Source organism: Equus caballus, chromosome 6 (genome assembly GCF_041296265.1).
Source record: "Equus caballus isolate H_3958 breed thoroughbred chromosome 6, TB-T2T, whole genome shotgun sequence".
NCBI lineage: Eukaryota > Metazoa > Chordata > Mammalia > Perissodactyla > Equidae > Equus > Equus caballus.
In genome coordinates, this window is record NC_091689.1 from 98,573,448 (window position 1) to 98,600,303 (window position 26,856).

Sequence of the window (26,856 nt, forward strand, 5' to 3'; positions counted from 1 at the left end):
TGCACAAGAAGGCAGGCATCGTGGACCCAAAAGGGAACAATGCATGTGAAGACAGGCGTGTCCGTGCACAGACGCTGGAGAGGGTCTGCCCAGTTTGAAGCCTGGCCCCAGAGCCCGGCCCATGAGACAGGGCCCATCTTAAGCGTCTTCCAGAAAGGACGGCAGGGACACCCTGATGCTCCCAAGCCAACTATCCCCTGCTTCCTAGGACGAGGCAGAGGTGGACAACGAACTCTCTAGACGAGCTGGGTCTGGTAGTGGGTCTGTGCATAGGAACTCGATAGATGGCGGCTACGACCACCCATCCAGAGATTCTGACGTTCCTACTGGAAGAGATGCAACACAGAACTGTAAAACAATTTTGTGGTACCTGACATTTGTGCGTAACATAAATATTTCAAAGTGTTTTCATACACACCGATTGCTTTGATCCTCACTAAAATCCTTGTGACAGAAATGGGGCAGTTAATACCTAATTTTTCATGAGAAACATTGAGATTCAGATGACCTGATTCTAGATTCTTTGGTCCCTGATGAGCCTTCTGTCTCATATTTCTGGGCTTAACTGCACATGAGTGAGTGAGATGGGGTGGGGGCGGTAAGACCACTTCCTCCACTGGTCCTCGTGTCAACGTGGAGATCGAGGTGGTGGAAGACGCCAGGCGTCACTGTGTGTGTGTGTGGACTGACCAGGTTGCCAGCCTTCTGGGTTCAGAACTGAGCTCCAAGGCTCGCTGCCTCTCGTCGGTGCCCAGGCTTGGCGGACCCCTGAGGGAACCATGCGAGCTGATAAAGATGCCGGGGAATCCGCACATCTAGTGTTTTCACTCACAGTGAGAAACAACTGCTCAGGAAGCAGGATTCTCAAAACCCATTTTGCTGGAGTCTGTTCACCTGAAATCAAGCTGGATGGGAGACCCAGCCCTGAACAGAAGTCAGCTTTGTTGACTCGAAAACCAAAGCAAAGAAATTTAAACGATGGATGAAAAAGTCCTTAAGAGAGAGGAAGGATTTTCTCACTACACATGAACCTACGGAATCGAACAGCTGGAATCCTGTGACAAAGACTCGATTCCCTGGGAGGGTGCTGGGTGCACAGGACCACACCCTTCACGTGCTCTCTCTCCTTCTGGGGGCTGTCTCCACTACACCCTACTGCGGTCATTGTCCAGGCTACACTTTTACCATGAGAATACACCAGCGGCACGTTCAGGGAGAGGTGGGAGAGACTATAAATGTTCCCAGACCCGGCATTTAGGACACCGTAGGGACCACGTCAGCGACGTGGCGGGACCCAGGGAGAGCGAGACAACACAGAGTGTGGTGTGCAAGAGTCCATCAGTGTGTCGTGATGGAGTGATCATCCTTTCCTAAGCTGGAGATTTGAGGTTATAAATGATCATAGGATAATCAACCTGATATACAAGAGGAGAACAGGCAACGTGCATGAGAGGAAATCCACACAACCGACACACAGGACAGATGCTCCTTTTTCACAGTCGTGGAAATGCAAATGTTCGTCCAGTCCCCTGGGTATCCACGGGGGGTTGGTTCCAGGACCCCAGTGGACACCAAACTCTGCAGACACCCAGGTTCCTTATAGGAAATGGTGTAGTGTTTGCACACAACCTACGCACATACTTTAAACCGTCTCTAGATGACTCATAATCCCCAGTACCATGTAAACGTTATGTAACTAGTCGTTACACTGTATCGTTTAGGAAATAACAACAAGAAAAAAAGGCTGCAGGTGGTCAGGACAGAGGCAAACACCACAGGCCTTTTAGTCCGCGGTTGGTTGAATCCACAGACGCAGAACTCGAGGATAAGGAGGGCTGACTGTAATAATCTTTACTCCCTTGGTCAGCAAAAATCAAAGAGAACAACCACCAACCACTGCTAGAGAGCCCTCGAGTCGGCCAGGCCCTCTCTACACCACGGGGGGAGGTGCACTCCACAGCCGCGGAAAATAATACTTTAGCAATCTATTAATAAAACAGGATAAATAATCCCTCTTGAAAATTCTTATTCATTCATATATATAAAATTCATAAATGAACAAACAATACATATTTATGGATATATTACATATACACATATATGTATATACACACACACATACATATATATGCTCTTCTTTCTCCAAGGGTGTATATAAAAGATGTCTATTACATTAATAAATTATTAGGTTATCAATAAGTTATTCTGCATTTGGATTAATAATACCTTTAAAAAATAAAAGTCTTCATTATAACAGAAGCTACTGACAATACAGCTAATGTTAAGATCCTAAAGGCAATAAATATATTATTTTACTTCTGAAATACATTATTTTATATAGTATTATACTTTTCACATATTATATATAAGTATTATATTTATTATATATTATTATATTTATTTATTACATAAATATATAATTATGTATTATTAATACATAATTAGATTTTATACAGACATGTATATTGGATTTATTGTGTATTTATCTTTATTTATTATATATTCATTATATGTTAAATATATATTTACTATATATTATTATTTGAATATTATATATTTTATATATTATACGCTATATTATTTTACTCAGGAAATTTCAGGTGCAGAAAAGGAGTCGCAGGTGTCGGCACACCCTGGCCGACGGGAAGGCAGCGGCTCTCAGCAGCTCAGAGCAGCAGGCGGGTGTTTCACAGAAGATGCCCAATGCAACACGAAAAGCTACCAGCAGACAGGTGGGGCTGGCGGCGAGATCTGAGTTCAAAGGAAACTCAGAGGAAGGGAAGGGCCGGTCACTGAACCGAGCAGCCGCTCAGCAAAGGAGGGCGCTGATGAGAACCAGCTGTTAGCAATGGACAGAAGCCGAGCTTTCAGGCAAGGCCCGGTGCGCGGTGTGGGCTGCGTGCCGCACGGCTCCGGGGACGCTGCTGGCTTCATCTGCAGTGTGAGGCTGCCTCCCAGCCTTCCACAGCAAGGCTGGAAGCCCTCTACAAGCTGGGGTTTTACTCAAGATCAGAGCAGACCAGCAACAAAACCGACAGGCCTGCGATCATCGTCATCACCATCAGTGTTACCACAGCGACAACCAACATCACGACAACGTGTGACGCTTTACAGAACACACTCACGGACCCTAGAAAGATCCAAAGGAGGCACCCGGGTCAGCTGTGACAATTACCATTAAAAAGAAGGACAAAGGGGGCTGGCCCCGTGGCCGAGTGGTTAAGTTCGCGCGCTCCGCTGCAGGCGGCCCAGTGTTTCGTTGGTTCGAATCCTGGGCGCGGACATGGCACTGCTCACCAAACCACGCTGAGGCAGCGTCCCACATACCACAACTAGAAGGACGCACAACGAAGAATATACAACTATGTACCAGGGGGCTTTGGGGAGAAAAAGGAAGAAAATAAAATAAAATCTTTAAAAAAAAAAAAAAAAAACAAAACAAAAACAAAAAAAAGAAGGACAAAGACTCAGAAATGTGCATTGACCTGCTCAAAATCATGAAGGGAGTGAGTGGCAGAACAGGCGTATGAAACTGGATGCCTCCTGGAACCACCTGTCATCAGCTGCTCTCAGTGGGATGCAGTCTGGTCCCTGGCACAGCGATGGGCTGAGGCAGGCCTGCTGAGCAGTGAGCCAAACAGTCATTACACACACTGCGATTCCTTCACAGCAGCCATATTTTATTATTTTTTCAGATCCAAGGGGTAAACCAATTCTCTGTCAGGGGATTTCCTGCTGCGGAACCTTCAGACTCAGCTTGTCCACACTGACTGCTACTTTGTTGTTGTGACTATTTGTTTAGACAGAACGTGCCACAGAAAGGATTCATGGCAGCTTACAAAACGCATATAACACAAAAGAAAATTGAAAAAAAGTAAGGAAATGAGGCAATGGAATTAAAAGGAAAATGAGTGAATAAAAGAAAACATCCAGCCAAAATGAGGCGAGTTCACCAACAAACCAGCCTCAGTCAAGCCCTCTGTGTCCGCTAGTGGCAGACGACGAGCTCGGCTCTCAGCTTTCCAGCAGTCAAGAGAAAGGGGGAACCGTGACCCACAGCATCTAAAGGTATAATTACAGCCCAGCCAGTGGCTCAGGAGAAACGCAAGTATTCCTGGTTCTACGAGTAGTAAGACATACTTTCCATTGTTCCAGAAAACCCTAATAATAGCAGCCCATTCTTTTCAGGGTCTCACTACGTCAGACACGATGCCAAGTGCTTCGAATTCTTTATCTCATTCAGTTCCCACAACAGTTCCATAGGATGGGTATTATTAGCATCACTTTTTTACAAACGAGGGAGCTGAAATGCAGAGAAGTCACTAAAATAACACAATTAGTAAGCAGCTGATTTGGGATCCAACACTGCGCTGTGGCCTCCACAGTAATCCTTCTACCGCACGGCTTCCATGAGGAGCCACGCCTTGATTCAGTCCCTAAGGGTCCCTGAAAATCCCACAGAATCCCTCAATATCCAATAAACATCGTCCCCACCACTTCCTCCCTGCCACAGAGTTTTGATTTGTTTTGTTTTGTTTTAAAGATTGGCACCTGAGCTAACATCTGTTGCCAACCATCTTGCTGTCATTTCCAGAGAGGACAGCAGACAGTCCTCAGGCACACAGCTCTGCTTCTTCTGCTTCTTCTCCCCAAAGCCCCCCCAGTACGTAGCTGTGTATTCAAGTTGTAGGCCCTTCTAGTTGTGGCATGCGGGAGGCCGCCTCAGCATGGCCTGACTAGCAGTGCCATGTCCACGTCCAGGATCCAAACCAACAAAACCCTGGGCCGCCAAAGCAGAACGCGCGAACTTAACCACTCAGCCACGGGACCCACCCCTTCGATTTGTTTTCTTCATTGAACTTACCACCATCTGAAATTATCGTGTTCAGTTGTTCACTCACTTTATTGTCTTTCTCCTGTTAGCATGTGAGCCGTGTGGCTGCAATGGTCTGTCTGTCTTGACATCCTTGTACCTGGGGGTCTGCTTTACCGCCTAGGACGCAGGAGGCACTCAATAACATTCTGAATGAATGAGTGTTTGAAGGAGCGAGCATTAGGTGTCCATTCAAACCTTTTCCATGTTTGAGAATCCAGTTGCCTTACAGATATTGCTTATTCTTAGTCTCTTACAGATATTACTTACATATTCTTCTCCAGGCTCCATGACTGACTTATATTAGTTACTCACCAAAAATGTATTGTCTCCTATAACTTGGCTATTTTTCATAATCCAGCTTGACACAGACTTGATTTTATTCATTTGATCTTATAACTTTAAAAATTATAGTTAAGAATATAGATGACACCATTGCTTGTCACACATGAAGAAATTTTTTTTATTCATTTGCCCATTAAAAATGATTGCTGATTTTTAAAAGCCTACCTACAAAGAATTTGCCTAGTGGCCTGTTCGATACAGATTTTGCTATTTGCTGCCCAATATTTCCCATTTAAAAAACAGAAGGTTCTAAAAAAGACAGAGAAAGCAACTTGATGTTTTAAAGCACAAAAAACATGTTCTTTGTCTGGTTAAACACCTAATTCTAGTTGCCATGTTTTCAGGCAGGAAAAATAATCAAATTCTTAAACAATGCAGCTTCAGAGGTCAGCAATAGGAGCATGACATAATGAGGCAACTTTTTGAACCACAGACACACAGACACATGCAGAACCCCAGATATTCACAATAACTGACTGGATGACACTGATAAACGCGGTCCACGAAATCTCCGCACAACACAGCTTCCAGCCCTGACTGTCTCGATGCCTGTCCTCAGTCCTCTGAGGCTCCCAGGCCCCTCGGGATTCACACCACGTGGCTGTCATTTCCAGAGAGGACAGCAGACAGTCCTCAGGCACATAGCTCTGCTGCAATCTTAGAAACTGTCTGTGAACATCAGGCCTACCCTTCAAAGGTGGGTCTTTTCTTCTTTTTTCTATAAAGTTATCTCTTGCAAACTTATTGTTTCAATTAAAAGACTAAATCATATGAAAACGTAGGCTAAGCTGAAAGATAAGGGAAGGTGATGATGTCATCTTGACTCATTTTTCTGGACTCACGTGGTCCCAATATGGCGGGCAGGCAAGGAAAGAAGCCACTTGGGGATATGAAAGCAGCTGGATCGACTTCAAAAACAAAATTTGGAAGACGTTTAAAATACAGATTGTGACCAATTTTCTATATGAAAAGAGAATGATAAATGGCTAAGGTGATATGATACTGTGATTTACAGTAAGAAAAACTAGTTTGGTCTTCATCCACAGTTCCTAGCACAGAGCTCCTAAAACCCTGTAGATTCCTGTATAAGAGCCATATCGGCATCTTTGGTGATACTGTTTAGTTTTGCTCCCAGTTCCAAAAATAACTTCAGAACCATGAAGGTGAAATAGGTATCTTTCATTATTCATAATAAGCCCTTTTAACTACACCTAAATTTATGTTAACGAGGTGACTTTTGGAAACCCCCTAAGGATAGGGCAGGCTGTCAGGGGAACCAACCAAATGATTACAGGGACAGAACTTTCAGTCCCACCTGCCAACTCTGAGGAGGGGACAGGGGCTGGAGGTTGAATCAGTCTCCAGTGGCCAACGGTTTAATCAATCATGCCTATCATATTGAAGTTTCTATAAAAACCCAGAAGAATAAGGTTCAGAGAGCTTCTGGGTTGGTGAACAGGTGGAGGTGCTGGGAGGGTGGTGCTCCCACAGAGGCCCAGAAGCTCCTTGCCCCATCCCACATCCCTTGCCCTATCATCTTTTTCATCTGCCTGTTCTAGAGTTACATCTTTCTATAATAAACTGATGATCTAGTAAGTAAAATGTTGTCCTGAGTTCTGTGAGCCACTCCAGAAAATTATCAAGCCTGAGAAGAGGGTTGTGGGAACCTCTGACTTTTAGCCAGTGGGTCAGAAGCACATGCAACAACCTGGACTCGAGACAGGGGTCTGGAGGGGGGGCAGTCTTGTGGGACTGAGCCCTTCACCTGTGGGATCTGAGGCCGTCTCCAGGGAGTGTCAGAATTGAATTAAACTGTAGGGCCCTCAGCTGGTGTCACAGAACTGTACAGTGTGGGGAACCTGCCCCCTGTTCACATTTGGTGACAGAACCATCATAAGTGACATACTGAGAGTCGAGAATGTAGAGTAAAGGAGAAACACAGAAGAATTTTCCCTTTACACCTTGGCGTTAGAAGTGGGACTTGGACAACAGTCCTGGCTCATGGAAGCACGTGCTGTGGGGAAGGGAGAAGATGAAAGGGCAGGCGATGCAGAGCCTTTGGTCCCTGGATGGCCATGTGGTCGCCCGTGGTATGAAGTCACAGCTGTGCTGAGCTCAGTTGCTAAAGGTAAAGTGGCCAATGAGTCAGCGTCACAACCGTGCGCAGGGAGAGAACCTTCCAGAGACTTCCAGCTCCTAGGTTTTCCTAAAACAAGGGGAAGGAACAAATTGTTTCTCCCATCTGAGTTATAGGGATCAGGTTGAGAGAACTAAGGCATTTGCTAAATGGGGTTAATCCCATCACGCACGGGCAGGGCCAGATGCCCAGAGAGCCCAACAAGATTACCTGTTGGTGGTCAGATTTTAAAGTAAAGGATTACATAATGAAAACAAACAGCCCTCCCCACATACACACAAATAAGCAGGACTTACACATATTTACGATTAGAGAGAAATAGATAAAGAAAAAGGGACAAAGTCACTTGCAGAGTGTGCAAGAGAGATTCTGACAGCTGGAAAAGCAGAAGGGAATTTGTAGAGAGACCTTACAAGTAAACTCTTGCTCCAAAGAAAAGATACCCTCTTTGTTCATATGCAGACCTCATTTGTTTTTTATACTATTGTGGAAATTTTGAATTGAAAAAAGTTTTTAGGCTGCAGCATAAACAGACACAGCACTTTCCATCTTTCTTAATGAAAAGTCCTGAAATGAAACATTTTATATGTTCTTAACAGAACATTCTCATTTTTTGTCCTGCTAACTTCTTTGGCTGCCTTAAATATTTCTCTTGCTTAAGGTTTAAGGTCTATGGAACATAAAGAAGTTGGCCAAGTGAAAAAAAATAGTTCCTATGTTACAATTATCTTCATTAGAGTTGATAAAGAGAGTAGTTCTTAACATAAACCCCCTAAATTCTCTCAGTAATATTAGACAGTTGCAATGAAAAGAATATTCTATTTGAGAGATTCAACATTTATTTCTCCTTCTCAGAATTAGCTGTTTTAAATCATTGAATGTGCTGGGAATATAACTCAATACATAAAACTGTAAAATCCATTAACCAATGGAATTTTTAGCAGCTTTTAGAAATGATGTTATACAAAAATAATTAATGACACAAAAAGGTATCCATAACATAAACTAAGTAAAAAATCCTACAAAACATTATGTATGCAGATTCCATATTTTTCTTTAAAAAAGTCTACACCGTACGCTTAAAGGCTACCTACATATATCAAGATAACATTGTTATGTAATAGTTAAGGATTAGTTTTATTTCCTCTGTTTCTTTCTCTATATCTCAAACTATTCTGAAATTCTATGAAAGCACATTACTTTTGGAGTCATAATTATTATCAAATTATTCTCTGTACATGAGGATATTCAACCCAATTAGTACGGTAATCAATTAAACCAGTTCTCTTAAGACTTCCGTCATCCTAATGTTGAGTCTAATGATCCAAAACAAGCAGATGGGCTGAGCGGTCCAGTTGGACCACAGGGACGTTGCCTAAGCTTGACCTCTAGTGTTCCCAGAACATGTTCCAGCACCTTCTTGCTGCTGTAGGAGTAGAAATGGAGACAGAGCAGATGGCGGGCTGACTGTCAGGACAGAATGGAGTCTGCCTCAAGACTGTTTTGCAGGAGTACGGCAAGAGCAGGGGAATATAAGCACAAAGCTTCCCAGAATGCAAATGTTTGGGACAAAAAGAAAGGTGATTATATAAGAAGAGCTTACAGCTTAACATGAAGCATTTACGTTAAGAAAAGAACAAAAATTTAACCAAATTTCTGAAGTAGATTACAGAATTTCTTTTTCTAGACTTTCTTAAAAATAAAATGAACTCTGACACTATAATTCATTTTTTATTATTATCTGCAGAATGGCCATCACAGATCTTCCACCTCTCACCCTCTGGCTCCAACATTGACATCTAGTGATCACTGAGCGTGTTTTCAGAGGATGAAAATTAACATTAGCGTTAACTTAAATAGAATTTAACTTACAAAGTTAAATTTTGTGTTGGGAAAATTTACCATACTTTCCCCAAACTGAGCCTCCTCCTTCCTCCTCCCTCCCTCCTTTCTCTCGCCTGCTCTGCCCGCCCTTCTCCTTCCTTCCTCTCGTCCTCCTCTTCCTCCTCTTCCTCCTTCTTTTTCTTCCTTTTATTTTCCTTCCTCAAGTCCACCCTGTGGCATAAGCCATAATCTTTCCACTCTTTATACTCCAAATCCTTCCTAGCCCCAGTTCCTCAGATTCTGCCCAGGCTCGAACACTCTTCTCTCAGCAACCTCCGCTGAACTTGCTGAGCTGGAAGAGCATGTAGCTGATTCCTTTCTACGATTTTCATTCAGACCCCTGGGTTACCTCGTCCTCGAGGCTGTGGCCTCGTGGCCTGACATACATCTACGGAATTTCCAGCACACATTTGGTTAAACCATTTGCTGTTTGTTTGTTTTCTGAGGACATTCATATTCCCTCTATATTGCATTTGTACAGAAATCTTAATAACAGCTTCTTAATTGAGCTTCTGGAACATAATTAGCATTCTTTGGAATAAACATTCTAATTGTGCTGTCCTCTCCTTGGAATAAATAAACTACAAATTTTCCTGATTATAAGAGAAAGAAGAAACAGAGAAAAACATCATTTCTGGACAAATGCTTTTCTAAAATGCTTTGTGGGGGTAACCGGACTCAGCAAAGGAGGAGGGACACGCGTGTTTCACGTCACTGTCACATTTCTCATTCCAAAACTCACTGCCTTAACGTCAGGAACAGGAGAGAGAGAAAGACGCATAGGAGGAGGAAAAACGTGATCGCTCCGTCCAGGCTCGGAAGTCTTAAAAGTTACATGTACATCTCAGAAGTTGGGAGTGGTTTTCTACTCTGGCTGAAAAAAAAAATCCCAATAATTCCCCTAATTCAGGAAAATGATATTCACCGACACTGATCATTTGGGTATAAATTAAGCCACCAAATAATCCTTTGGTACCACTGCAATAGCCTCAGGTAATACGGTCTATGTGTGTATACATATATATATATATACACATAATATAAACACGGGTACACCTCAGCCACACAAACACACATCAGTTACTCCATCAAAGTCATTCAGCCACCAGAATACCTCCCTTTCATCATCTACACTCCATTCCTAAACCTATTTTCTGAATAGAAGGAACCTTCAAACCAGCTGATACTTGATTGATGTTGACCTGCTTTTTGAGTAAGCTGAACGCTGCTGACTTACTGAAAAAGAACCCCCTCCCTGGTTCCCCTACTAAACACCCTGTGCATAAGGAAGTGGATCACGGGAAACACTGGCGCCAGCAATTCTTGTCGTCAGCTACCAAAGCCACGGCCGGGTAAGACCAGATCGAGGGAGGTTAGGGAAGATGAATGCACCAAACTGGCCGTCGCCTCCACGTCATCATCTCCTAAAAGAAAAAGCACAGCTTCTCCAGGAATCTCCAAACCACAAACCAGCTAACATTAAAATGCCCTGTCAGAATTCCTCATGGATACCTTTTATCCTCCATAACGGTAAATTAGCTAGACAGGACATGACATTACAAGACAGAACAAACCTCTTGAACTGTAATTCGCAGCGACTTTAAAAATGGACGACGGGGGGTATATGATGGTCGCTAGAGGAAAAGTTCCCATGTGCCCCGGCATTCACACAGGCGTATCCGGACACAGCGACACCGTCAACATCACTCATCCACACGGAAGAGAGAGAGTATGTGGCTTTCACCCTCAAAACCTCTGTTAATCATGTAAATGCAGAAAATTTGTTCACGGGTTTCAGCAGACCAAATGACCCACATATTTTCTCTTAATAAGAGCTCATCTTGTGTTCTCAATGTATGGTTTTCATTGAATTACTGACATTTCCCCCCAGACATTTCTCAAGCAAAACCAGACTCCATTCCATTTATCTGTTTTTCTAGATATCCCAAATGAAGACTAGTTCATAACAAACACTCCATGGACACTAGTTGAAAGCATCCATGAATGATCTTTGATTCTCAATACTAAGTGTCCTATACGTAGCAGATAAAAAATAAAGGAAAGGAAAAAAAGTTTGTTAAATTTAATTACATTTGGTGCATAGAGAGATTGCCAAAATGCAACCATGGTTTCATTGAATTATCATGGCCTTAAAAGTCAACATATTTGATTATAGTTTGGGGCAGAAATGCAATAACAGCCATTTAACTACTGATTTGTAGTTTTAAGGTGGATCCTCCTACTGTGATTTTAAACTTGAGAGGGACCATAGTGTAAACAGGGTGTCAGCCTCAGCAAGACTTTCAACTCTGACACCTCCACAAAGTGGGAACCTCTGGCCGGGTTACACAACCCAAGAGCACACACAACAGGATCATTGCCTCGTCTTACTGATCAAGGGTGATGCTTGCTCAGGAGTATCAGCAATATTATCCACCAATTACCGCCAAACCATCTTATTTGCTCTAGTGACAGAAACTACTCTCCCGCTGCAGCAGCCCCTCCCTTCCAGAGGTCTCCTCATTTCTTACAATTTGAGTCAAGCAACCAGAAGATCTTTGATAAGTATACTTAGCTGCAGAAGCTGAGACTGAGGCCTATCTGCTCAGAAAAGATTATCACAGGGCGGGAGGCTCAGACCACAGGGCATGGTCTGCTGTCATGGAGAGGCCTTCCTAAAGCACTTTTTTATTCAAATATTTATAAAGCATCTACTAGGCACCATATACTGTGCTGAGCACAGACGATGCAGACAAGCTTTCTTATTTCATAGGCTCGCATTCAAGAGTAAGCCAACAGACAATACGCAAGCAACAGAAAAGAAATATCAGAGAGGGAGAAGTGCTGTGGTAAATAATCACTGAGACCCAAGGAGAGCCGTTCGCCATTAGTGTCTTTTCCGAGCACCAGCCACGGAGGAAACATCAGCATCAGCTTCAGCGAAATGCGGTACTTACCACCACGATCACATTCGCTGCTGGGAGTGGACGGTTTTCCACCTCAAGATCTTGACCAGCCACGGCCAGCAGATTGAGCGATGGGTCATACGCAGGTCGAGGATATGCCGAATTAACAATTTGGTGGCGTTTGCTTATCTGAGCTTCAGAAGAGGAGCGGTAGCTGTGTTTATATATCTTTTGTGGAGCTTCATCCAGGCTCTTCTCAATGTCTTGTGCATGGTGGTAAATGAATGCTGGCTTTCTGCTCTTCTGATGAATTTCCAAAAAGTGAGCATTATTTCCCGAAAAGCACCCTGAAAGAAGAAGAAGCAGAAATGAAAATCAAAGACCTTATTCAGTGGATGAGTGGAAACATCCGACCAGGACAATTACCCCCTTAGGAGGCTTGAAGACCTGCGAAGGACTGAGGTCAGTGTGCCCATCGTTTCCCCCTGCTCCATCATCCCCAACAGGTACAGCTCGCTTGGTGGTTGCAGGCATCTCAGAGACCTCGGGTGGACAGAAGTGGGTGTAGTTGGAAAAAGTCCTGTTTGTCTGATATTCTAACACCTCTTTTAGTCAGGAATTCTCTCCTGTTTCTCAGGCTCAGTTCTCACACCTGCCGGGCTTCTATTCCCAGATTTCCTGTCTGTTCCCCAAATGATAACCATTTAGATCTTATTCGAGATTTTCTCCCTTTAATCAATCATATTTCATGCAATTCTTCTTTCATACTACTTTATCCTGCTTGTATTATAGTTAACTTTGTATAATTTTTTTTAAAGTTTGAATATTTTAAGCTCACTAAGAGCAGAAGTCTGAGCATACGCATTGCGACAGCAACTTCCGGTTGTGCAGCAATATCGAATCTCTCCTTCTGACTTAGCGACACGGCCGCCAGGTAAAGTAACACCTTCACCTTTATTTCCTCTGCTAGTTAAATACCCGTTGAATCGAGTAACTGTTTCTCCTATTTGTCACTGACCACAGGAGAAAATAGGTAACAAATACATGTGAGTCAAGAGAACATCACTAGGTCAAACATCAATTAGAAATGCAAACTTAAGATCTTCTGCATAAGACGATAAGTGGAGGGAGTGGATCATGATGTGGCGATGCCACCCACAGGGCCATGTGACCTGGGCATCCAGATTCTCCCTGGGTGCCTATGGCATCCATAAGCTGTACAAATACTGCCCTGAGAAATTTACTTACCACTTTTTATAAGAATTCTGGGGTACCTAGAACTTTGATTGAGTATTTATACTAGAGGAGTTTCTGGGTTTATAGCTTTTGTCCTCTCTCAGGACTTCTGTGACAGGCGTATATTTCTAGCATCTTCAGCAATTCTGTTTTACCTGTATGCTTACAACTTTCGCTTACAGATATAAAGGCGGGTTATTTTCTTACCAGCTCAAGTGCTTTCTCCCATGATGAAACAGAGAGTTTGGGAATCATTGTAGGGTATCAGATCACTCAAATCACAATCACATTTCCTGTGGATTCCGAAATAGTAATAGAAATGGATCATCATGTCTCCTGTCCTGAGCATGCTGACTGGACAGTAACTTTTTTAAAGCAATCAAGCTACCATAATTTGCCAAAGATGAAGACTGGGGAGTGATCTCCTTGAAATCACTGTAAATTTTGTTTCTCTGACTGAAATAAGAGTTCTTTATATTGGAAATGAAACCAGCATTAGGAACATATTCAATATTATGAAATTCAGAATGGGGTACTTCAGAGTTATTATTTTGCAGCATTTTATTAATGGAGAATGGTTCTAAAGTGTTTTAGATGTATATTAGGTGTTCATTTAGCATGTTACTAAAAGTAATTTACTCAGTGATGCCTTGGAGTCCTAGAAGGGCTTCCGCGCTCCTGGAAGTTGAGCACGCCCCTTCCCCCTCAGAGAACTGAGTCTGATATTGTGAAGAGCAGCAATGAAGTGGTCAGCCGGGGGTCAAGAAATAGAACAGGCATATTATTTCTATCCTAGTTGAGTTTTTTAATACTCCTCATCTAAAGATGGTCCCTCGCTTTGGGAAAGGCATATTGAATGCTTGAATGCATTTGGGCTTCTCACCTGAAGGACTCTTCCTTCCAAAAAGAGGAATCTTTCATGTTCAGTAGCATGAAAACTCTATCTGCCATGACAGTGCTATTGAAACGGCATGTTAATACAGACCAACATGCAAAAGAGAGGTACAGGTCCTGGCAAGATTTGAGAAGTAAAAGATAAAATAGTGGGGGGTGGAGATGAATTTCAATAAGAAAGAAACAAGCAGCTTAGAAGATCTGAGAATGCAGATTTGAGAGACGGGGAGAAATGAATGAAGAACGGATAAAATACACAATTACTGTCAATCTTTCTTTGTATATGATATCAATCTTGGCAAACCTTTTCAGAGCCACCTTATCTAAATAGAATACGTGAGTCCAGCTAAAAGATCTCTTGTGCTAAAACTGGCCTACAGGGAAAAGTGGAAAAAATCTAATTTTATGTGCAATTGAAACACAATTAAAATTTCCCAGCCTTATCCAGTTGTATAAGGGAAAGGACTTAGTCCTGAGTTGTCCTTGAGTAATGAGACCCACGTGGCAGCATAGTATTAGGAGCCCCCCAGAGCCATGAGGTAGGAAAAACGTTTTCAAAGTGCTGTGCTTAGATCTCTGAATCAGAATCACCTGGTATCTTAAGAGGCAGGTCCCCAGATCCCGCTGAGAACGACCATCGCAGAATCTCTTCCAGACACATCGCCTAGGAATCTGGATTTACAATGGAATTCTCACATTCAGACTCTGAAGTCGAGGACCACTGAGCTAGTGTCTGAATTAGTTTTGTCTTCTCTGTCTTCACATGCCACCTCTCTATCACCTCTCTCACTTCAACATTATGAATATACTCAAGTAAACATTTTGGAAATGTTACAATTGAGATGCCTATTAAATATCAAAGTGGAGATGTTGAATTAGAAATTGAATAACTAAGTGTGTAGTTCACGGTTGGAGAAACATTTGTGAGTCATCCAATTCAGATAAAATTTAAAGCCAAGTGATTGGCAGTAGATAGAAAAAAGGAAGAGCGTGGAGGACACGGCACTGCAGATGTCCAATATTGAGTGTCGGGAAGCTGAATGAAAGGAGCCAGCAAAGATAAGAGAGATGGAGCAGCAGCAGAGCAGGAGGAAACCAATAGCATGTCCACAGAAGCTCAAAAGGAAAATGTTTTAGAACCTGTATGTAGCATAGGGTCTTAGACAGAAGCAATTGAAAAATTATCTCATCGTGATGTCTCTCGAAACTAGGATATAAATGGAACATCCTCATGTTTCCATGGAAGAAAAGTCCCACTGGAGACATACTCATAGATTAAAAAAATTACAAAGCACACCAAGAGACTCCTGCCATGAGAGACAGTCAGAAAACAGAAGAGGTGGAAACATTCTCATCTATGAAATAATAAATAAAAGAGAAAAAGAGAAGGGGCTTTAAAATAAGTTGACTTAAAACATCAAAAGAGATTAAAAAGGAAAAATAAGAATAGGAAATTTAAGGAAAAGAGAATAGGCATATTTCAATCCAAGTGGAAATCATAGAAATGAAAAATAGAGTAATTGAAGAAACCCAGTATAGGGGGTCCCTTTTCTTTTCTCCATTCTCCATGCTCCATGCCAGGCGATCCTATGGCAGCTGTGGGCCTGGCCGTTAACCACAGTCCACAGGATTTGAACTCTGCAGGAGGGGACTCTTCCTCCATATTGGTGAAGCTGCAATTCTAGGAGCATGGAGCCAACTATCCCAGCTTCTCCTCTCTCTGTCCTCCCACCACGTGACCCTGGACTCAGATGGAGTTGTGGAAGAGCAAGAAACTCACTTCAACTATAATGAATCAATAAGTTTTAAGTGAAAAGATGGAAAAAATGTCTATCATGTAAACACCAATCAAAAGAGAGCTAGAGTGACTATATTACTATCAGATAATGTAGACTTCAGAGCAAAGAAAATTACCAAGGATAAAGTGGGACATTACATAGTTACATATGTACATAATGATGTAATGTACATAAGAATGCATAGTAATCCTAAATGTGTGTGCACCCCCCAAAAAAGCATAAAAATACATGAAGCAAAAAGTGACCAAAATGAAAGGAGAAACAGGCAAATCTACAATTATAGATGGAGATTTTAACACTCTTCTCTCAATACCAGATAGAACTAGCAAACAGAAAATCAGCAAGGGCAAGATTATGAAAGACAGAATCACACCATCAACCACCTGGGTCTCACAGATATTCCTAGGACGCTCCAACCAAGGACACCAGAACACACACTCTTTTCTAGTGCACATGGAACATTCACCAAATAGACCATATCGTGGGTCATAAAACAAATTTAGCACATTTTCAAAGAACTGAAACTATACAAAGTATATTCTCTGACCATAATAATTAAACTAGGCATCAATAACAGAAAGAAAACCATGATATTTCCAAACACTTGGAAAGTAAACAACAGACTTCTAAATATCGGTGGGTCAAACAGTAACCACAGACAAATTAGCATACATTTGAACTGAACTAAAATGAAAATATAACATCACAATTTGTGAGATGCAACTAAAGCAGTGCTTAGAGGAAAATGTATAGCACAAATGCTTATATAAGAAAAGCAGAAAGGTCTCAAATCAATAAGCTAAGGCTCCATTTTAAGAAACTAGAAAAAAGGAAGAGCAAAATAAATGTAAAGTATGCAGAGTAAAGAAATTAAAAAGTTAAAAGCAGAAATAATTACATCCAAAGTCGGACACAGAGAAAATCAATGAAACAAAGTTGATTCTTAGAAAACATCAAAAAATTGATAAAACTCCAGCAAGACTAACAAATAAACAGAGAAAACACAAATTACCAACATTGAATGGAAGGAAGAACATACTACAGACCCAGCAGACATGAGAAGGATACGAAGGGACCACCACGTGCAGTCCTCTGCATGGAAACGCAACAACTTAGATGAAGTGACCAGCTCCTCAAAAACCACCAACTAACGCAACTCACCAAGATGAAATAAATAACCTCAATTGTCTTCAAATTATGGAAGAGTTCGAATTCCTACTTAAATTTTTTTCTGAAAAAGAAATCTTCAGTATCAAATGGTTTCACTGGCAAATTCTACCAAACATTTAAAGAAAAAAATAACCTCAATTCCACAGCATCTCTCCCAGAATATAGAAGAGAAGAGAACACTCCCAAATACTTTTATGAGGCCAAAATTACTCTGATAACAAAATCAGGGAAAGATGATACTAAAAAAGAAAACTACAGACCAATATTACTCATGAAAGAAGATGCAAAAATCCCCAAGAAAATATCAGCAAATTTAATACAGAAATATATAAAAAGAATAATACACCATAACCAAGTGGGGCTTATCTTGGGAACATAAGGCCACTTCAATATTCGAAACATAATCGCTGTAATCCACCATATTGATAGTTTAAAGAAGGAAAACACGGGGCCGGCACCATGGCCGAGTGGTTAAGTTTGCACACTCCACTTTGGTGGCCCAGGGTTTTGCCGATTGGGATCCTGGGCACAGACCTGGCACTGCTCATTAGGCCATGCTGAGGCGGCGTCCCACATGCCACAGCGTAGGACCCACAACTAAAAAATATGCAACTGTGTACTGGGGGGATTTGGGGAGAAGAAGAAGAAGAAAAAAAAAATAGATTGGCAACAGTTGTTAGCTCAGGTGCCAAAAAGAAAGAAGGAAAACAACATTATCATATCAATTAATGCAGAAAAGTATTTGACAAAATTCATCTACTCATAGTAAAAAAAAAATTAAGCAAACTAGAAATAGAAAGGAACTCCTTCAACTTTACAAAAGGTACCTACACAAAACTCACAGCTAACATTATGCTTAATGGTCAAAGACCAGTGAGCCCCTCCTAAGACAGAGGACGAGGCAAGGATGACACACTTACCACTTCCACACAGCAGTGGGCTGAAGGCCTAGTCAGCGCCATAGACAAAGAAAAGAAGTGAAAGGCACACAGATTGGGGAAGAAAAGATGAAATTGTTCTATTTGCAGATGGCATGATTGTTTGTGTAGAAAATCCCAAGGAATCCACCAAAACCTTCTCAGAACTAACAGGTGAGTTTAGCAAGGTCGTAGAATACAAGGTCAACCAAAAAAATTAATGACATTTCTATCAGCCAGCAATGTACAAATGAAAACTGAAAATTAAAAAAATATTTACAATAGTTAAAAAAAGTAAAATGCTCAGATATGATTCCAGCAAAACATGTATAGGATATGTGTACTGGAAACTACAAAATGCTGAGAAAATAAATCAAAGAAGAACTAAATAAACAGAAAGACACACTGCATTCACAAACAGAAAGACTCTGCATAACGAATGTCAATTCTCCCCAATTACAATAAAATCCAAGCAGAATTTTATAAATATATATATATATGCATATAAATATATACATATAGAGAGAGAGACTGATTCTAAAATTTATATAGAAAGGCAAAAGAAATAGAAAAACTAAAACGATTTTGAAAATGAAGAATAAAGGTGGGGGAATAATACTGCCCAATTCTAAGATTTACTATAAAGCTACAGTAATCAACATAGCATAGTATTAGCAAAGGAATAAATACATAAATCAATGAAACAAAATAGACAATTCAAAAAGAGATCCAGAGAAAATGTCACCATTTGATTTTTGACAAAAAGGCAAACACAATAAAGAAAGGATAATCTTTTCAAAATGATATTGGAACATTGGACATCCACATGCAACAAAATGAACCTTTACCTAAACTTCACGCCTTATACAAAAGTGAACTCAAAAAGGATCATAGATCTAAATGCATAATACACAATTATAAAACTTTTAGAAGAAAATATAGGAAAAAATCTTTGTTACCTAGAGTTAAGTAAAGAGTTCTTAGACACGACACCAAAATAACAATCTATAAGAGAAAAAATTCATAAATTGGACTGGATCAAAATAACAAAGTTTTGCTCTGGGAAAGAGACTGTTAAGAGGATGAAACAGCAAGCTACAGAGTGGGAGGAAGTATTCACAAGTCACATACCCAACAAAAGACTTGCCATGAGAAAGTAGAAAAAGCTCACAAAACTCAACAGTAGGAAAACAAAAAAATCAACTTAAAAATGGGCTAAAGACTTGACAGACACATTACCAAAGATACATGAGTGGCAAAAAGGCACAGGAAAATTTGTCCAATCCTATTAGCCAGTAGGGAAATGCGTACTAAAACTCTCACATGATATCACTCACACCTCTTAGAATGGCCAAAATGAAAAATCCTAACAATACTCAGATACTGAAGAGGATCTGGAGCAAGTAGAAGTCTCATGACTTGCTGGTGAGAAGACAAGACGGCAAAGGCACCCTAGAAAATAGTTTGGCCATTTCTTATAAACATGTACTTAGCATATGACGCAGCAATCCCACTTCTGCATACTTACCCTAGAGAAATAAAACTTATGCTTACGCAAAAATCTACAAGCAGCTCTATTCACAACTGCCCCCAAATGGAAACAACTCAAACGTCCTTCAGTAGGTGAATGGAAAAACAAGCTGTGATACATCTATATAATGGAATATTGCTTATCAATAAAAAGGAATGAACTATTGATCCACACAACAACTTGGATGAATCTCAAAGGCATCAGGCTGATGAAGGAAGACAGTTGCAAAAAGTCACGATTCCATTTATACGCATTCTGGGAAAGAAAAAATCTAGTGATGGAGGACAGATCAATGATCATTAGGGTTTAGGGGTTGGGGGTGGGGGGAGACAGTAGGAAGGAGTTTTTTGGGGGATTGAATTTTTCTGTACTGTGGTGGTGGTTACATGAATCTATACGTGTTAACGTTCATAGAACTATATACCAAAAAAATCAATAGATTATGCTCTATTGTTTCATAAGCTACTTTTTTCACTCAAAACTGTATCAAAGCATCTTTTTTCATCATTAAATGTAAATCTATATCATTGACAAATGATTGAAAAACCTATAGAGGGAAGATCCAAGATGGCGCCGTGAGTAGTCCTCTTTGTCTCTCCCCTCTTCGAGTCTACAATTATTTGGACACTTATCGCTTGACAAAGGATATCCAGACAGCATCTCAGGACGTCTGAGACACCCACGCGACTATACATCAGAAGGCGGACGGACTTTCCTCTGGGAGGATGTGGAAATAGGTGAAAACTCTCTGACCCCAACAAGCAGCCTAGTACCCGCAAGCGGCTTTCTTCCAACGGACGCCCCCAGAGGATCTACACACATCTAGGGCAGGAGCGAGCACACAACAGAGGAGCGACGGCAGAAACAGGTGACCAGAACCCTACCTAAACCCCCCGCAATTACTCCTAAACGCAGAGGGAAACTTTGGAGTTGCACACCTGAGCCCGCAGGGAGAGTCTCTCCCCACCATTGGCGGGGAGACCCCGCCTGGTGTTCGCGGTGCCCAGAGGGTCCCAGAGAGAGTCGCGGAGGGTACGGAGGTCTCCCAGCTGCTGTTGCCCGCCCTGTGGGAGTAGGGATTGCCGGAGATCTCGGAGAGGACCGGGGCTGGGGGAACTTTCAAAGGCTGGCTCTGCGACCCGGAGGGGAAGCGCCGGAGTTCCGCCCGGGCAGCAGACAAAACTCTCTGTCTGCCATTAGCAGAGGGGCCACGCCCAGCATTCACGGCTCCGGGAGAGGCCCAGAGAGAATCCCAGAGGGCGGGGCGACCCCCAGCTGCCATTGCCCGCCCCATGGGACTAGGGATAGCCAGAGATCTCGGAGAGGACTGGGGCTGGGGGGAGTTCCAGAGACCCAGCTTCGTAGCCTAGGGGGAAACCCTACAGGCTCACAGCAGCCTTAGGGAAAGCCTCTGCACAGCACCAGTAGAAGGCACCCAGCCGCCAGCCACAAGGCTGGAAGACCCCAGGGCAAAAGCAGCATAGCTAGGTGAACTAACCACAGACTGTAGAAGATGCCAATAGCTCTCCTGCGACCCATAGAGGACAAGTGAGATTTTGTGGGTGCCGACAGCAACGGAGCGACAAATATAAGTGATCCCATCCCTGGCCACTGGAAAAGCCCATAACACCGTTGCAGACCCCAAGGAGAGAGCACATCTAGGTGGGCTGCAACAGTAGGCACCAGCAGCCTGAAGCCCCCCTGTGACGGCCCCCACGGCAGAGGAGGGAATCCAAAGGGCCACTGTGGCTACGAGGAGGGGCCCAGGCCCAGTTAGCAACTGCGGACAGGGTTCCTGGTTGGTGCAGTATAAACAGCTGCTCCCCCACCGCAGCAGCTGAAACAAGTGAAAGGAGCAACTAAACTCTATCTCCATGTGGAGGCACAAATCAACAACATCAAGCAATATGAAAAAATACATTAAATCTCCAGAACAGAAAGAAAGTAACAAATACACAGAAAACAATCCCAAAGAAAATGAGATATATAACCTAAATGATGATGACTTCAAAACAGCCATCATTAAGATTCTCAATGAGTTAAGAGAGAATTCTGACCGACAACTCAACGAGTTCAGGAGCTATGTCACAAAAGAGTTTGATATGATAAAGAAGAACCAAACAGAAATATTGGAAATGAAGAACACAATAGAGGAGATTAAGAAAAACCTAGATGCTCTGAACAGTAGGGCTGATAATATGGAGGAAAGAATTAGCAATTTGGAAGATGGCAATATAGAATTGCTGCAGGCAGAGGAGGAGAGAGAAGCAAGACTAAAAAGAAATGAAGAAACTCTCCGAGAATTATCAGACACAATTAGGAGATGCAACGTAAGGATTATAGGTATACCAGAGGGAGAAGAGAAGGAGAAAGGGGCAGAAAGCCTATTCAAAGAAATAATGGCTGAGAACTTCCCAAATCTGGTGAGGGAGATGGATCTTCAGGTGACAGAAGCCAATAGATCTCCAAACTTTATCAATGCAAGAAGACCAACTCCACGGCATATAGTAGTGAAGCTAGCAAAAGTCAACGACAAGGAGAAAATACTAAGGACAGCCAGGCAAAAGAAACTAACCTACAAAGGAACCCCCATCAGGCTATCAGCAGATTTCTCAGCAGAAACTTTACAGGCTAGAAGAGAGTGGAATGATATATTCAAAAATCTGAAGGACAAAAATCTACAGCCGAGAATTCTCTACCCAGCGAAAATATCCTTCAAATACGATGGAGAAATAAAAACTTTCCCAGATAAACAAAAATTAAGGGAGTTCATTGCCACAAAACCTCCTCTTCAGGAAATCCTCAGGAAAACCCTCATTCCTGAAAAATCCAAAAAAGGAAAGGGGCTACAAAACCAAGAGCAGAGGAGATAAGTAGAAGGACAACAACAGAGAGTAGCAGCTCTACATCAGAACAGATTAAACCATGGGACGAGAAACAAAGGAAACTGAAGAAAAACGGAAAACAAGACACAAAATGGTAGTGGTAGGCCCCCACATCTCAATAATCACTCTAAATGTAAATGGATTGAACTCCCCAATCAAAAGACACAGAGTGGCAGGATGGATCAAAGAACAAGATCCAACAATATGCTGCCTCCAGGAAACACACCTCAGCCCCAAAGACAAACACAGACTCAGAGTGAAGGGACGGAGAACAATACTCCAAGCTAATAATGAACAAAAGAAAGCAGGTGTCGCTATACTAATATCAGACAAGGTAGATTTCAAAGCAAAACAGATAAAGAAAGATAAAGAGGGACAGTATATAATGATAAAAGGGACTCTCCACCAAGAAGACATAACACTTATAAATATATACGCACCCAACACAGGAGCACCAAAATTTGTAAAGCAACTCTTAATAGAACTAAAAGAAGACATCAACAACAATACAATAATAGTAGGGGACCTCAACACACCATTAACACCAATGGACAGAACATCCAGACAGAAAATCAACAAGGAAATAATAGAATTAAATGAAAAATTAGACCAGATGGACTTAATAGATATATATAGAACACTTCATCCAAAAACAGCAGGTTACACATTCTTCTCAAGTGCACATGGAACATTCTCAAGGATTGACCATATTTTGGGAGCCAAAGCAAACATCAATAAATACAAGAGAGTTGAAATAATATCAAGCATCTTTTCTGATCATAATGCTATTAAACTAGAAATCAACTACAAGAAAAAAGCAGAGAAAGGTGCAAAAATGTGGAGACTAAACAACACGCTTCTCAACAAACAATGGATCATTGAAGAAATTAAAGAAGAAATCAAATTTTATCTGGAGACTAATGAAAATGAGAACACGACATACCAAATCATTTGGGATGCAGCAAAAGCAGTCCTAAGAGGGAAATTCATCGCAATACAGGCTCACCTCACTAAACAAGAAAAAGCTCACATAAGCAACCTCAAACGACACCTAACAGAACTAGAAAAAGAAGAACAAACAAAGCCCAGAGTCAGTAGAAGGAGGGAAACAATAAAAATAAGAGCAGAAATAAACGATATTGAAACAAAAAAGACAATAGAAAGGATCAATGAAACAAAGAGTTGGTTCTTCGAAAGAATTAACAAAATTGACAAACCCCTAGCCAGACTCACCAAGAAAAGAAGAGAGAAATCGCAAATTAATAAAATTAGGAATGACAGAGGAGAAATCACAACAGATACCAATGAAATACAAGAGATCATAAGAGAATACTATGAAAAACTATATGCCAACAAGTTGAACAACCTGGAAGAAATGGACAAATTCCTAGACTCCTACAATCTCCCCAAACTGAATCAGGAAGAAATGGAGAATCTGAATAGGCCAATCACAAGTAAGGAAATAGAAACGGTAATCAAAAATCTCCCCAAAAATAAGAGTCCAGGACCAGACGGCTTCTCTGGAGAATTCTACCAAACATTCAAAGAAGACTTAATACCTATTCTCCTCAAACTGTTCCAGAAAATTGAGAAAGATGGAGAACTCCCTAACACATTCTATGAAGCCAGCATCACTCTGATCCCCAAACCTGACAAGGACAACACAAAGAAGGAGAACTACAGGCCGATATCACTGATGAACATAGATGCAAAAATCCTCAACAAAATTTTGGCAAACCGATTACAGCAATACATCAAAAAGATTATACACCATGATCAAGTGGGATTTATACCAGGGACACAGGGATGGTTCAACATCCGCAAGTCAATCAACGTGATACACTACATCAACAAAATGAAAAACAAAAACCACATGATCATCTCAATAGATGCAGAGAAAGCATTCGACAAGATCCAACACCCATTTATGATAAAAACCCTCAGTAAAATGGGTATAGAAGGTAAGTACCTCAACATAATAAAGGCCATATATGATAGACCCACAGCCAACATCATACTCAATGGACAAAAACTGAAAGCCATCCCTCTGAGGACAGGAACAAGACAAGGGTGCCCACTTTCACCACTCCTATTCAACATAGTACTGGAGGTGCTGGCCAGAGCAATTCGGCAGGAAAAAGAAATAAAAGGAATCCAAATAGGTAACGAAGAAGTAAAACTCTCGTTGTTTGCAGACGACATGATCTTATATATAGAACACCCCAAAGAATCCACAGAAAAACTATTAGAAATAATCAACAACTACAGCAAAGTAGCAGGGTATAAAATTAACGTGCATAAATCAGTAGCATTTCTATACACTAACAATGAACTAACAGAAAAAGAACTCAAGAACTCAATCCCATTCACAATCGCAACGAAAAGAATAAAATACCTTGGGATAAACTTAACCAAGGAAGTGAAGGATCTATACAATGAAAACTACAAGACTTTCTTGAAAGAAATTGGCGATGACATAAAGAGATGGAAAGACATTCCTTGCACATGGATTGGAAGAATAAACATAGTTAAAATGTCCATACTACCTAAAGCAATATACAGATTCAATGCTATCCCAATCAGAATCCCAAGAACATTCTTCACAGATATTGAACAAACAATCCTAAAATTCATATGGGGCAACAAAAGACCGCGAATTGCTAAAGCAATCCTGAGCAAGAAAAACAAAGCCGGCGGAATCACAATCCCCGATTTCAAAACATACTACAAAGCTACAGTTATCAAAACAGCATGGTACTGGTACAAAAACAGGTCCACAGATCAATGGAACAGAATTGAAAGCCCAGAGATAAAACCACACATCTATGGACAGCTAATCTTCAACAAAGGAGCAGAGGGCCTACAATGGAGAAAAGAAAGTCTCTTCAACAAACGGTGCTGGGAAAACTGGACAGCCACATGCAAAAGATTGAAAATTGACCAGTCTTTTTCACCACACACCAAAATAAACTCAAAATGGATCAAAGACCTAAAGATTAGGCCTGAGACAATAAGTCTTTTGGAAGAGAATACAGGCAGTACACTCTTTGACATCAGTTTCAAAAGAATCTTTTCGGACACTATAACTCCTCAGCTGAGGGAAACAATAGAAAGAATAAACAAATGGGACTTCATCAGACTAAACAGCTTCTTCAAGGCAAGGGAAAACAGGATTGAAACAAAAAAAACAGCTCACTAATTGGGAAAAAATATTTACAAGCCACTTATCCGACAAAGGGTTAATCTCCATAATATACAAAGAACTCACACTGCTTAACAACAAAAAAACAAACAACCGGATCAAAAAATGGGCAGAGGACATGAACAGACATTTCTCAAAAGAAGATATGAATATGGCCAATAGACACATGAAAAGATGTTCATCATCGCTAATCATCAGGGAAATGCAAATCAAAACTACACTAAGATATCACCTTACACCCGTTAGATTGGCAAAAACATCCAAAACCAAGAACGACAAATGTTGGAGAGGTTGTGGAGAAAAAGGAACCCTCATACACTGTTGATGGGAATGCAAACTGGTACAGCCACTATGGAAAACAGTATGGAGATTTCTCAAAAAGTTAAAAATAGAAATACCCTATGACCCAGCCATCCCCTTACTGGGTATCTATCCTAAGAACCTGATATCAGAAATCTCAAGAGTCCGTTGCACCCCTATGTTCATCGCAGCATTATTTACAATAGCCAAGACGTGGAACCAGCCTACATGCCCAGAAACTGATGATTGGATAAAGAAGATGTGGTATATATACACAATGGAATACTACTCAGCCATAAAAAAAGACAAAATTGGCCCATTCACAACAACGTGGATGGACCTCGAGGGTATTATGTTAAGCGAAATAAGCCAGTCAGAGAAAGACGAACTCTATATGACTCCACTCATAGGTGGAAATTAGTATACTGATAAGGAGATCTGATCAGTGGTTACCAGGGAAAAGGGGGGGTGGGGGGAGGGCACAGAGGGGGAAGTGGTGTACCCACAACATGACTAACAAAAATGTACAACTGAAATCTCACAAGGTTGTAATCTATCATAACATTAATAACAACAAAAAAAACCCTATAGAAAGTAGTTTCAATGTGTGTGTGGGAGAAAGCTGGATTTAGTCGATTGAGGAGTAAGTGGGAGATAAAGTAGAGACAACTCTCCACAAGTCGGGTGTGCTGGAGAACCAGGGCGTGATCAGGGAGGAAAGGCAGGGCGAGGGGATGTGGTTTTTCAAGATGGGAGAGATCTGAGCGTATTTAATCC

The 26,856-nt window shown here is 41.4% G+C and overlaps 1 protein-coding gene across 1 annotated transcript in view; it reads right to left on the reverse strand.

Annotated features, from left to right (window-relative positions):
• The window catches only part of PTPRR (protein tyrosine phosphatase receptor type R), a 213,097-nt gene that overhangs the window by 172,715 nt on the left and 13,526 nt on the right, over window positions 1–26,856 (reverse strand). The window contains exon 2 of the mRNA XM_023644010.2: window positions 12,197–12,492. Coding sequence (XP_023499778.1) covers window positions 12,197–12,492 — 296 coding nt within the window. The remainder of the gene's footprint in view (window positions 1–12,196; window positions 12,493–26,856) is intronic.